Here is a 14,802-nt window from a genome sequence, read left to right as displayed (position 1 = left end):
TCTCACTTTAAGGGTGTGTTTGGTTTAAAAGAAGGACCAAGATTGATTGTGGAAGGAGAGAAAACTCACAAACCAAGATTCCTTCTTTAGTTTGGTTCTCTAAGAAAGTGGAAGGACCGATTACTTTTTGCTGGGTCCAACAGGAAAAAACTTTCCTCGCCAGATTGTGAAGAAAATTGGAGGAAAGCATCAAAAGTGTTTGAAAGTACTAATGTAGCCTTGCCTTAGTTCAAAAATCTCAATTTAACCAATCCTGAAAGGCTATGCAACTTTTCATATACCATTCATTTTATACTATTATTGCTATCACCAATGCACAAGAAATGAAATGTGACCCAACTTTTATTTTTATTTTTTCTATTTATTTACATGATTTATTTTATGGATGAAATTATAGTGTCTATTTTTTTTTTATTCTTTTTATCACATAAAATTTGTGTATAAGGATATTTTTTTCCTTTTAAAAATACACATTTATGAACTTTTATCTTTATTTCCTTCTACTATCTCTCAAACCAAACTACTATAACAATGCTTTCACTTTCCACTCTCAATCTTTCCTTTTACAATCTTTCCTTCTACTATCTGTTTTTTCTTTTCTTTCTTTCTTGATTGTTCCTTTATTCTTCATTTTTTCTATTTTGAGTTTTAAAAGATCATAAAGTTTCAATCTTCTTTTTCTTATTTTTTTAAGAAAGATGCTATCTTAATATGATTATATGACGAACGTAGATTTTTCAATATTTTCTTTTTGAGACTATTTGCTTGTATGCAGGGAATATTAAGTGTCCATCTTTACTTATTCCACTATTAAAGCCTCTACACTCTTGGGTTGATAAAGTTGAAAAAGTTTCAATTTCTTGTTTTGTTTTGTGATGCTTTGTATATTTTTTTTGTATAATGAGTATAATTTTTTAATATTTTTACGATTTGAGTTTCTTTATTTATATAGAATGGATGTGAAGTTTCAACAACCACATTTGAAGCTCAATCTTACACCATTTTAGTTTTGTTTTTCACAGTCAAACATCAGATAATATGATGTGTGTTTGTTGTGTGTTCTGATAAAATAAAAGAAAAAACTTTGATAAATGCTTTTTTCTACTAAGTGTTTTTTTTTTCTTTCTACAAAGTGAAATTAGAGTTTTATTGATAAATTTGTTTGTGTTTTTACAATAGCTTCGTAAAATTGTCTCATCAGCTTTCATTTTCTTCCAAAAATTTGATTTTGTTGTCGTGTTATTGTTTTATATATCCCAGTTTTGTTGTATAAAACCATTTCAATTGTTTTTATTTATCTTCTGTGTTCGTATAAGTCAATGACATGATATGGAAATACTTATGCGTGGAGATTGGATTATGAGTATTGATATTTTAACATACTAAACTAGACAAATTATGGAACACTTGTAAAACCACACAAAAAACAGGAACAATTTATGAGAATTTTATATAATGTTTTCCCCCTCTCTCATCAAATTAATACTTGGTTTTATAAGTTGTCCAACTTTTTAGTTTAAACATCAATACTCTTGGAATATAAAGAAAGCTGCAAAATCTATTGTTATTTTATGTTTTTTTGTTGAATTTGTGAACTTAACAAAAGTGATAACATGATCTAACAAAACTTTGAAAAAATTATTGATTTAAAGAAATCATGAATAATTTATTTAAGAACAATATGAAAAGTACCTAAGAAAATGCACTGAGTTCCGTCAAATATCATTATGTGAATGATCACACATCTTGTTGTTTTGTTGCTGCTAGTTGTTATTGGAAAAATTCAAGTCCCACATCGGATAGATAAAACTCTTGATAAGAATCAGAAGATAGTTGTGAGTTCATCGTATTCTAGTGTTGACTTATATAAGCATCAAAAGATAGTGAGATATTGAGTATGCGTGCATACAATGTGTATCAATATATTAACTAAAACAGAAATTACAAACATCATACTTAATCATACGAAACTCCATCTTTACTTGAGTAGGCGGATTTTCAACGCTTGTCAACCATCGTTAATTAATATTTTTGTACGATTAAACTTGGGGTATCTCTTATGCTCACGTGGAGTCGTAAAACTTACAAGTTATTCAATAACGGATCAATTGATATTTCTTCATTTTTGTTCTGAACCCTACAACTAACACTTTGTGCTTTGTTATAAAAACGAACTAGATTTCTCTTTGAAATTTAAAATTCATGAGGAATTATAAAAAAAAAATTAAAACAGTTAATTCTGTTTTTCAACTTCTCTCAGATCAAAGAGACCCCAAATTCGAGATACCTTTACTAATTATATATAGTTTGAAACAAATACATCATCACATCTGTTAGCACATTCACATCTCTTAAGTTTAGTTTCTTTAGTTTGAAACAGATTATATCGATTATATATCAATTTTTTTACTCATTGTTTTCTTCTCTTCAAACTGTTGTTTTGCGTTTCCCATTTGTTGTGTGCTTGAGGCATTACACAACATTAAAAAAAGGGAGACTCTATACTTTTATCTACACAAGATATTTATAACAATTTGATAAAAGACAAAGAACAAAACGATAATGGGCGTACTCTTGTTGACGCAATTGATTGGGTGAGATATAATGAGTGTATTTTAGACACATTGGTTATTATGTGAGGAATTTCAACCGAGTTGACTATGAGCGCAAGGTACACTAATTTTCTCATTAGTATTTTTACATTTATTATTATCACATTATTTTAATTTGTTTTCTTCACTATTCTATTTAGGCATATTCAAGCTTCCATACTTTATTAACGATAAATCCTAATGACGACATGCTCTTCAAAAAAGAGAAAGATAAAATTGAAGGAGTGAAATTAAAAGGGATGATCAGGAAAGCACTAGTTACGACACATATGTTGTTGGTTGAAGCGTTGAATAGTTACAAAGGGGCGAGTGAAATTCAAACTATTTATTCAAATCTTAATTAAATTTGTGGTTTAATTTTATTTTATTAATTGTAGGGCATATATTCCGAAAGATCCAAAAGATTTTTAAAATAAAGATGAAAAGGAAGAGAACCATGCAATTACGATTATAGGTGTTGGACAGGAAATGAAAAAAAATGAAAAAGGAGAAATTGGTCAAATACTGGATAATCCAAACTCTCATGGAGATGAATGAGGGAAGGATACGCCAAGATCGACCAAGCACCATGTCATGACAGACTTTTGATTGATATGACATAGGCTCTTAAAGGTCTAACATATTATGACAAATACGGTTCATTGCATGAAGATGAAGATTAAGTTCTTACTTTAATATTTATATTATAAATGTTATGTATGACTATTAAGACATGAAAATTCCGAACACTTTTTTTTTTCCCTTTTCAATTTATATTAAACTAATTTTATACTGAATATATAATTGAATGAATCTATCCAATTTTATACTCCCTAATTTTCTTTTAAACTAATTTAAATCTATCCAATCTATATTCCTACATTTGTAGGATGAGCAAATTTGAATTTTCTGAAAATTTTTATATACTTATATCATTTTATAAGTTGCATATATTCAATACAAGATGCAATTTTATCCTAGTAAAAAAGATACACAAATATTTCGATTGATTTAAGATAAATTGTGTAAATGGTGCAACATTTCTCATTATCTTTGTTTTCCTGATTGTTACTCATTAAATTGTTCCATAAGTCCTGAGAAGATCATATTGTCCTTTTTTCCTCAAATGTGTTTGTTGTACAAAGTTTCTACAACGATACTTATAGTAAATTCAAAATATAGAATTATGCAAGTTTTAATATATGGTAACTTTTTTTTGTAAAATAAATTGTATAAGTTTAATTATATTAAATTATAATGATGTAATATGTAGATAAAAGTTTGTAAATATTAAGAAATATACCTTTGTCTACCTATGTTCTGACATGGTTTACATAGTCATTGATTATCTTCAAACTTTTCATGTGTTATGGATTCAACTTGAAATCACATTATGCAACAATAAATTACAATTTGGACGAACATTATTCTAACTTTATATTCATTATTACAAATATTAAAATAAACAAAACAGAAAAAAAAATTGTTGTACATTACACAACAATTTTTATAGTACCAACATAAATTCTTCTGAAAGGCAAAAGACTAACCAAAGCAACAAGCAAATCAAAATCACTACAGAGCTCCACCTCAATAAAACAAGGGTAATAACCATCACCTAACTAAAACCTCTGGTGTTTAAGTTGCAGAAAAAACATTTAGGAAAAAAGCATTTATACGAAGTTTATCTTTTGTAGAATCAAAACTGACACAAGCACATCATATTATTTTAGGTATTTTATTGTGAAAACAGGAATACGATTGTGGTATTGAAACATGTTGAAACTTCACATTCATTGTGCAGAGATATTTTTAAACACAAAAATGTGTTTCAGATGATATTAGAAAGTGGAGAACAATACTTACAAAGGTAAAACAAAAACAAATGTTTTTTACTACAGTCGAAAACTTAATTATCCGAATAAGATCCAATAACTTGGTGACTTGGAAGGGGCTTTAGCTTAGGCTCTAATTTTTTTCTATTTTCTTATTAGTTTATGGATAACACAAATTAATTAAATAAAATATTTTATCGATCATTAAAATATTATAAAATTATTTCATATATAAGTATCATTCTCTTATAATATGTAACATATCATATGAGAAAAATACCTTTATATATGAGAATGATGAGAATGATTATGAACCATTAGATTAAAAAGAATGGTTGAGATTAAAAAGAAAATACTCAGATTTAAACATCCATGAAAATAATCACGTGAGACTCTACTATTTTTCTCTTCTCCAAGATAAGGCGGAGATTCAACTATTCATCTTTAAGAGAAGAAAAAAACGTTTGATTGCTCTTCTATTACTAATTTATGCTATTTTGAAATTGAAATTGATTTAATTCAACTCAAAAGAGAGATAGGAGATTAAGAGTCGGTGGTTGGTTTGAAAGACTGAGGAGATGTAAATGTCATGTGAGAGAGATGGTTGCAAGGAAGTGAGGGAAGAGTGGTATGTGATGATGGGGGAGAGAGAATGTTGATGTCATCCCAAACGACATCTTCATTAATTTCAGTGTTGAAGCCTCTTAATAGCACCGTATATGTTGATGCTATCCCAAATGTTTCTTCATTGACCGGTATATGATGTCCTCCAATTACAGTTAATAAAGATTAAATTAAATGTTATGTTAAGTTTTCATTGAAAAAATGTATATGTTATAAATTTTACCCCATTTAGGTTCTTAAACTCTTTAGGCCATTTGATCTCTACCATGACATGTCCATTATACTTGACATAGCTCTCCATTTTAGCAAGTGGTACCAGTGTGATAGTCTGATTCTCATTTTAACCTACAATGTTATGAATCTAATTAAAAGAGATATTTTGATAAACTCAGCTTCAAATAAATTAAAATACACATTATTTAATTTTATTTAAAAATAAATGTGATTTAATTCTTTATACTTCTACTTTATTTTTGTTTTTCAAAGATTAAAATATTATTGAGCTAGAGATTTAAATCAAAAAAAAAAAAATAGTGTACCTGACGCTCAACAAGAGGTATAGGTGGTTCAAGCACCCTTTGTATGGACAATTTGCTTCTAAGACACAAAAATTCTCATTGATCCAGCTTAAAGTTTTGAAAATGCTACACCGTCCCTCATCATCTTTTTCTTTGTGGACACTCTCTAAATTGTTCCATAAGTCCCGTGGTACAAGATTACCTTTTGTACGGCCCCACTTGTTTTTATGTTTGTGGTGCAAAATTCAACGACGGCACATGCAGCACATGCATAGTAGCATTGTGAAAGTATTAGCACATGATATAAACTTAACTATTTTAAACCATGATAATGGTCACATGTAGACAAAAGTTTAGAGATCAAGAAAAGTACCTCCATATCCCTGTGATCTAACAAGGTTTAGGTATTCATTGTATTTTTAGTCTTCAAAGGATTCCTCGTCCATAGGTTCAATCTAAAACCTTATAATACAACAAAAAGAAGTTCCAGCTTGGATAAGCCAATTTTAAAAAACTTTACTGCACTGATTCTATAAAGAACATAATAAACCAATAAATATACCAGAAAACATTTACCATATAACACACTAACATGGCGCAAAACACCAAAAAAATATAAAAGAAAAATTGGGAAATCGGCAGCAAACAAGCACAAACAATCAACATCCTAACCTAAAATAGAGCTAAGACTATCAATACCGTCACTCATGTAGCAGCAACCAAACAACAAGATGTGGACAAAATCAAGGAAATCGTTATTAGAGGTTATTTGGTTTGCAACAATGTGAAAATTATGGAAAGAAAGAAACAACAGAATGTTTAATACTATAAAAAGTCCCATCTCCCAGGTGGTGGACAAGATTAAGGTTGTAACCTTTAGGTGGTTGAAGGTGAAGTTCGCTTCTCTTCCCTTTACTTATCATGGTTGGTGGCTTAACCCGTTTTCCATACTCGGTATAGGCTAATTGGTTCTTTCTTTTATTTTTTGTGTTTTTGGCGCTTGGTGTCGCCTTGTAAATATTACTGATACTTTTTATGTATTTCTTGGTGTTACTTCCTAGTACGTCTTGTTCTAGGAGGGCCAATTGTCGTGGTAATATATTTCATTTTAGCCTCTTAAAAAAAAAAATGTGGACAAAATTGTGGTGCATTTCCTTAAATACTTTTTGTATGGTTCTTAACTAAATTATTTATAATTTCCTCTAATCCATAATTTTCTCAAAGTTTGTTATAACAAAAAAATATGTAATTTTAGATAAGAACCATATGAAAAGCATCAAAGGAACCAACCTAAGTTTTATCCGAAGATATTATCCCATTTGTTAAGTTTACAAATTTAGCAAAAAGCATAAAATAAAATAAATTGTTCAGCTTTCTTAATTGTTATAAAGATTATATTACAAGAGTATTGATATTTGAACTAAAAAGTTGGACAACTTATAATTATAAAATCAAGTATTAATTTGGTTGAGAGAGGGGGAAACATTGTTATAAAATTCTCACAAGTTGTATTAGATATGGTTTTATAAGTTATCCCATAAATTGTCTAATTTTTTATGTTAAAATATCAATACTCATAATCCAATATCCATGCAGAAGTACTTATATATCATGTCATTGACTTATACAAACATAGAAGATAAGTAAAAACAATTGAAATAATTTTATACAAAAAAAAGGGATATACGAAACAACCAACACGACAACTAAATCAACTTTTTGGAAGAAAATGAAAGCTGACGAGACAATTTCATGAAGTTATTATAAAAACACCAACAATTTAGCAAACAAACTCTAGATCTCATTTGTAGAAAGAAAAAAAACCATTTAGCAGAAAAAAAAAACATTAATATTAATATTAAGTTTTACTTTTATATTATATTATCACAACCCCCCACACTATATTATTTGAAGTATTGCATTTGACGGTCAAAACAAGAATAAGATTGTGAAAGATTGAGCTACAAATGTTGTTCTTGAAATTTCACATCTCCCATTCTATACAAATAAAGAAACTCACATATAACAACATTATAGATTTGACCACATAATATAAAAAAAATACAAAGAATCACAAAACAAAAACAAAATACTTTTTGAATCTTTTGAATAAGAAAAATAAAGATTGAAACTTGCATAAGTAAAAAAGATAAAGACTGAAACATCATATTTATTTACACTCATCATGTAATCATATAAAAGATCGAAACTTTTTTCAAAACTTTCTTCAAAAAATCCTAATTCATGAAATTGATTTAATTCAACTCAAAAGAGGGATGAGAGATTAAGAGTTGATGGTTGGTATGGAAGATTGAGGAGAGGTAGATGCCATGGGAGAGAGATGGTTGCAAGGAAGTGAGGGGAGAGGGAGAAGGCGTACATGTGATGATGGGGGAGAGAGAATGTTGGATGAGAATTACAAGTGACATTAACACAAGACTAGCTTAATCTATGTTTTAATATGAACCATTCTTTTTAATTAAATGATTCATATTTATTTTCATATATCAATGTCATTCTTTTGTTGTTGAATTGTATGATCGGTCGATCATAAATTGTTGAATCGTGAATAGTAATTTTTTTTTTTTTTTTTTTTATCATTCTTGTTATTGTTCTTACTTAACGATCTCTAATGTTGAGTTTATTAGGAGACACACGAACGAGGTTGTCTATGCGTTTGTCAAAACAGCCGAATCCTTACCCATCTTCCCTCTCTTTGATGAAATTCTGACACATATTACCGATTTGATTAATAATTAATTTTTTTTACAAGGCTAATAATGAAATGCTATAACCTTTTCTAAAAAAAAGAAGTCTAACCTTATTGCTTATAATGCCACACACAGTTCTCTCAAACCAATCCCAAAAATCAAAATTTTCAATCGTTAGACCTCAACTTTGATCATTTAATTAAAATATCAAACGATATTCCGTTTGAGCAAATAAACATTCTCCGAAAAGGTTACAAAGCCTAAATTTTAGAATTTAAATAAGTATTCAATCGGTTCAATTTTACTAAAGAACGTGCATATGTACAAAAACATGATATGAACTTTTATCCAATCTTCTTAAAAAAAATAAAAAAAAAACTTGTATCTAACCTGTAATCAGGATCTCTCCTTAATGAAATTAAGTAGATAATTTTGTCTAATTTTTAACCGTTCAAGTTTTACTTCTAAATAAACGATCTCCATAACAAAATAAAAAACATAATTGCAAGTTGACATAGTCCAAAAATACATGAAACAACATATTATTATCCTGTGGATACAATAGAGATGAGGGTGGTGGACTTGGAAGTTCCACGGGTTAAGTCCTTCTTCTCTACAGACGATACTACTACTACTACTACTCGTCCAAGATGGCTTCTACTCTTTTCACCGTTCCCATGGCTACAACACTCTCATCTTCCATTCATTTCCTTAAACTCCATACCCCTTTTTCTTTTCCTTTTCGTTCTCTTCATTCTCCAACTCCAACCTTCTTCACCAGGAAATTCTCCACTCTCGCCGTCGCCACGAGCCCTTCCCAACCCGCCACGGTTTCCGATTCCAATCGCCAAGACCGAATTGTTCTCCCTACTAATGAATCATCCAACACCCTTCTCAGAATTCGTCATACGGTACTGTTTTCAATTCACATTCAATGAAACTTTTGTTATGTTTAGTTGCATTTTTTGTCGTTGACGAGCACCGATAGTAGAAAAGATGGTGGAAAATAGGCTTACCTGGTTTGGGCATGTACGTAGAGAGAGACCCGTAGATAGATTCAGTTGTAAGAAAAGTAATTTTGATAGAGGATAGTTAGATTATTAGAGTTGGATGAAAACTTAGAAAAACTTGAGAAACTATTAAGAAAGATCTTGAGATTAATGAATTTGATTGAAATATAGTTTATGATTGAACATTTGTCGTAATTTGATCTATGTAGCTGACCCTTCTTAGTGGGATATGACTTGGTTGTTGTTGTTGTCTTTCTGGAAAACAAGAATAATAGTATGTAATATGTTTTTATTTCAGGCATTATGATAATCTAGTTATTTATTATAGATGTTGTTAACTAAGCCAGCCACATTGCTCTCAGAAAGGAAAAAAAACTAAGCATGTCACATTGCATAGCAATATAATGTTTCACTTTTGTTATTTTGACTTTTTCTTTTGATGTTTAATTCAGTTCATTTAAGTATCATAGTTTAACTTAACCTGTAGTATATCGTTAGCATTACAAATTTCTATCATGAAGCTTTATTTAACAATTAGCATGGGTGATTTTAGTAGTTTAATACCCTTGATAAAAAACAAGTATCTCTGGGGTACTCAAATTGAAAAAAAGAGACTATTATCTTGCCTTTCTCTATGACATGAAATACTGAAACATATTTCTGGGGAATTATTTTTGTGGGGGTGTTGGTTTACATAAGTATATACTAGTTATTGAATGATTTTATATCTTTAGTTTCACTAATAAGTTGCAGGGTTGCAGTGTGCGCATGTGATGGCAATGGCCGTTCAAAAGCTTTACCCTCAAGCAAAAGTCACAATCGGGCCTTGGATAGAAAATGGGTTTTATTATGACTTTGATATGGAGCCTTTGACAGATAAGGATTTGAAGAGAATCAAGAAAGAGATGGTAAGTCCTTTATACTTGGTAGTTATGTACTTGTTTGTGTGCTTCGTGAATTCTGAATTATGCTACATATTTATGGTACACAGTTATTTATATCTTATATTGTCTGTAGGACCGAATTATTAGCAAAAATTTACCCCTTGTAAGAGAAGAAGTTTCAAGAGATGAAGCTCATAGAAGAATAGTGGCTTTGAATGAACCATACAAGATGGAGATTTTGGAAGGCATTAAGGAAGAACCCATCACAATTTATCATATTGGTAACCTTCTATCTCTTATCAGTTTTCACTTGTTTAATTCCTGCATGTTGAAGTTTAAAAGCTAGTGGGTGAAGGCTATGGAGGGAAAAAGAAATGGGTGCTTGCGTACTCTAAGTTCATGATTGTTCTGCTCCATGCATGTGTATAATAGTCATTCTGGTATAGAGAGATAATCGTTATTGTATGGATCTACTAACTATGTGGTTCTTAGGCTCTGTTTTTGTGTGTATGTATATCAGTCATTCTGCTGTATATTATAATATTCTCCCTCAAGAATAGGCATGTATGTTATCATGTGCAGCTTGTTACTGATATATTCTACCTTTCTCTAACAAAGTGCCTTGATCAAAATAAATTTGTTAACCGGTCCTCTCTAAGTCCTTGCTGGCGTTGCTCTTGGATAAAAGTGAGAATCTTCCTCAGTTTGTTTACAACAAAATTTGCCTAGACCTAAGTACTCCCTAAGCCAATCTCACCGTCATCCCCACAAGTTCACAAATAGTTTGGGCCATGGCATAATTCTTTGGTTCTCATTTTGTCCATGCCCCACTGCATTTTGCTTCTATCCTTGTTTTAATATGGCAAGATTATGTTTCTTGTTACCATAGTTTTAAAGTCAGTAATGGTGTTATGAGGTTTGCATGATCACCTTCAAACTAGTATGGAAGTTATATTTTTAAATGTCCACTAAGCCCAAGTATTTAGAGCATTGAACTTCTTTTTCATCTTTAACTGGATCAATTGCCATGCTTCAGCAGAATGAAAATGGACCATGTAGTGTGTCTGAAATTGGAAACTGTGAAGATGGAAGTATAAAGTAGAATAACAATGAAGAAGCAAAGATGTGCTCAGAAAGAGTACTTTTCAGGTCTTGCATTGCATTGAAAGAAAAAGTTATTGCCTGAGGTGTTTCATCTGTTTTTTTACCTGAACTTATGTTCCTTTTTCCTTGAAGGTGGGGAGTGGTGGGACCTATGTGCTGGACCTCATGTTGAATCTACTGGAAATATCAAAAGAAATGCTGTTGAACTTGAGTCTATTGCTGGGGCTTACTGGAGAGGAGATGAAAAGAAACCAATGCTGCAAAGGATATATGGTACTGCATGGGAGACTGAAGAGCAGTTGAAAGCGTATCTTCATTTCAAAGAAGAAGCTAAACGTCGGGATCATAGGCGCCTAGGACAAGATCTTGATTTGTTTTCTATACAGGTACAATTAAAAGTCCTGTCTATATTGTTCTGCAAGTTGATTGTGTTTCTATTTTGATTGTATTTATGAATCAAATGAGTTAGCATGTTTTGTGATTCCTAATTTTGTAGGTACATAAATGTTGACTCAACACAACATCTTGCATGTAATGTATTGAACTTTTGTCTTCTATGAAATTTATGCAGGAGGATGCTGGTGGGGGTTTAGTTTTCTGGCACCCAAAGGGTGCTATTGTGAGACACATAATTGAAGATTTTTGGAAAAAAGTTCACATAGACCGTGGTTATGATCTATTGTACACACCACATGTGGCAAAAGCTGATCTTTGGAAGATCAGTGGTCATTTGGACTTCTACAAGGAAAATATGTATGATCAGATGAGCATTGAAGATGAGCGTTATCAACTTCGGCCAATGAATTGTCCTTATCATATTTTGGTATACAAAAGGAAGCGTCATTCCTATCGGGATTTTCCTGTTAGGGTAGCAGAATTAGGTACTGTTTATAGATATGAACTGTCTGGAAGTTTACACGGCCTTTTCCGCGTTAGAGGTTTCACACAGGTTTGCTGTTTTACTTAGCTCGTTATCTTGTGAACTACAAAGATCACAATAAAAAAAATTGTCGATTCAGTTATGTTGATGTTAATTTTGTATGCTTTCCACGACTCTTACATAATAGATGGCGAGCTTGCCAAGACTAGTAAGGTTGCATGACTCCTGGAGCCGTTGATTGTTGATCCCATTAGTTTTTTATTTTAAACAAATTTGGAAAAGGGGGATTCTTTTTATTTTATTTTATTAATTCAAGTAGCACAAATGCCCATTTCACAACTGTTGCATAGGAGATTTGAACTTTATACTTTGAGGTTACAAGGCTAAACTCTTACCACTGAGCTAGCACCTCAAGTGTATGTTGATCCCATTACTTATTTTCTTTTGAAATCAATGGCCTATGATACCTTAATGTGTAATACTGCATAGCCTTTTCAAAGCTTCTGCATTTAGTTTTTAATTCATTTCTTTGAGATGCATGCTCATAAGTTGGGTCTTGTTTTGACTTCAATATCTTTGGTACAGGATGATGCACACATATTCTGTTTAGAGGACCAGATTAAAGATGAGATCAGGGGTGTCCTGGATCTTACCGAAGAAACATTATCGCAATTTGGTTTTGATAAATATGAGATAAATTTATCTACACGGCCTGAAAAATCTGTTGGAGAAGATGATATATGGGAGAAAGCTACCTCAGCTTTAAAAGATGCTTTGGATGATAAAGGCTGGACCTATCAAATTGATGACGGGGGAGGTGCCTTCTATGGGCCAAAGATAGATGTCAAGATTGAGGATGCTCTTGGGAGAAAGTGGCAGTGTTCAACCATACAGGCAATTCCTAACTTCAAAATTCATTGAAATATTAAAGCAATACTTTTTAAAAGTGTTAAAGCAATAATTTTCCTCTACCTGATAGCTTCTCATATAAAGAGATCTGGTCTGATGTTTGAAAGAGCTTATATTGAGTGCATATGAAGTATTATTGTCCTGTTTTGATTAATTGAAAATAGCTTGCAAAACCCATATAAGAGGCTAGTTTCCAACCCATATAACATTTTTATTTTTCTAATATGATAGGTTGTTTTGATTATCCTTGCTTCCCATCAGATTTAAAAAATGGTCTTTTCTTCGTCTTAAATCTATTACTTTTGTTAGGGGTTGCAGCTATTCTGTTATTGCTTGATTCTGTTTTACTTAGCTCATTATCTTGTGAACTGCATGCAACTATTTGTCTATTTTGCTTGACTTAATTCCTTTTCAACTTAAACAGGTTGATTTTAATTTACCACAGCGTTTTGACATCACATATGTTGACTCAAACTCTGAAAAAAAGAGACCTATAATGATCCACAGAGCAGTCCTTGGATCCTTGGAAAGATTCTTCGGTGTTCTTATAGAGCATTATGCTGGTGATTTTCCGTTATGGCTTTCTCCAATACAAGCTCGTATTTTACCTGTCACTGATGCCCAGGTAACGTTTGACTACTTAAGAATTATTTGTATATTTGTTTTGTATGATGGGCAGTCAATTAATAGGAAATATTTCTGCATTTGCAAATAGCTTGAATACTGCAAGGATGTGACCAACAAATTGAAAAAATATGGCATCCGAGCTGAGGTTTGTCACGGAGAGCGCCTGCCAAAGCTCATAAGAAATGCAGAAAAGCAGAAAATTCCTTTGATGGCTGTTGTAGGCTCAAAGGAAATTGAAACACAAACAGTTACTGTTAGATCTAGGTTTGGTGGGGAGCTAGGAACCATGTCAGTTGATGACTTTATTAGTAGAATTAAGTTGGCTATAGAAAATCCAACATCACTATGATACTCATTCAGAATCTTATTGACACGAGTGTTAGTTTGGAAAAGAATGCAAGGGCAAATGATTGAAACATTATATGCAGTACATTGAACAACAATTATTACATCGCCGTGTCAAAGGCCTAAGTTCTCCTATTGGTGATGATTGCCGTGACTTCATATGGAAACTGTTCGTTGAAGAACAAAGCAGAATGGATTCACAATAGAAGCATGATTATTTAAATTTGTATCAAAGCATATTTCTTTTTTGTTATAGTTAGACTAAGATAGAATCATTTTCTTATAAGCCACATTTATGGCGTTGTTTTTTTAACCCTTGTATGGTTATCCTAGATATCATTTTATGTTTCTGAATACTTTTAAAGCTGGATCGAAAGTTGGTTAAACATTAATTTTCTATCATAATATTTTATATTTATAGAAATTTTAATTACAGCCCATTTTTAAAAAAATAAATAAATTAAAAGGTTAAACTTAATTAAATAGGTCCTTTAACAATCTTCTTATTAAAAAATGAACTTTATATAGAAATATATAGTCAAGCTATTATAGAAGTGTAATAAGATTCTGTTGGATCATCAATTCAATTCAATGGTTTCTGAGTTAGTATACCGGTTGGTGTTACTTAATAGAAGTAATACTAACAGCACATTCTCCCCTACACCTTCAATATATATATATATCTTCTTAAATATGTCATTAGTCTATGCACTTTCATCATATTTTGACATTGATCTCTGCATTTTTTTTGTTTGGCATTAGTC

The 14,802-nt window shown here is 31.2% G+C and overlaps 1 protein-coding gene across 2 annotated transcripts; it reads left to right on the top strand.

Annotated features, from left to right (window-relative positions):
• Positions 1–8,828: 8,828 nt before the first annotated feature.
• LOC11437353 (threonine--tRNA ligase, chloroplastic/mitochondrial 2) lies at positions 8,829–14,424 on the top strand. 2 transcript variants are annotated; one of them, XM_003601527.4, is made up of 8 exons: positions 8,829–9,190; positions 10,051–10,197; positions 10,307–10,454; positions 11,410–11,663; positions 11,849–12,226; positions 12,743–13,051; positions 13,491–13,691; positions 13,782–14,424. In XM_003601527.4, the coding sequence occupies exons 1-8, from the start codon at positions 8,930–8,932 to the stop codon at positions 14,040–14,042; spliced, it is 1,959 nt and encodes a 652-aa protein (XP_003601575.2). In that variant the 5' UTR covers positions 8,829–8,929; the 3' UTR covers positions 14,043–14,424. The 2 variants fall into 2 exon arrangements, with proteins under 2 accessions (XP_003601575.2, XP_024635238.1); XM_024779470.2 differs by having other exon boundaries at positions 9,052–9,190; positions 10,043–10,197.
• Positions 14,425–14,802: the final 378 nt, after the last annotated feature.

This window comes from Medicago truncatula, chromosome 3 (assembly GCF_003473485.1).
Source record: "Medicago truncatula cultivar Jemalong A17 chromosome 3, MtrunA17r5.0-ANR, whole genome shotgun sequence".
Lineage (NCBI taxonomy): Eukaryota > Viridiplantae > Streptophyta > Magnoliopsida > Fabales > Fabaceae > Medicago > Medicago truncatula.
Note: the sequence above shows the minus strand (reverse complement) of the source record. Positions and strands in the feature narration are given on the sequence as shown.

What these genes read in the sequence shown, in the direction of transcription:
- LOC11437353 (XM_003601527.4), top strand. Translation starts at nt 8,930, where the DNA reads ATGGCTTCTACTCTTTTCACCGTTCCCATGGCTACAACACTCTCATCT. An exon ending in TTGATTTGTTTTCTATACAG is followed by an intron (nt 11,664 to 11,848) that starts GTACAATTAAAA and finishes AAATTTATGCAG; the next exon opens with GAGGATGCTGGTGGGGGTTT. An exon ending in GGCAGTGTTCAACCATACAG is followed by an intron (nt 13,052 to 13,490) that starts GCAATTCCTAAC and finishes CAACTTAAACAG; the next exon opens with GTTGATTTTAATTTACCACA.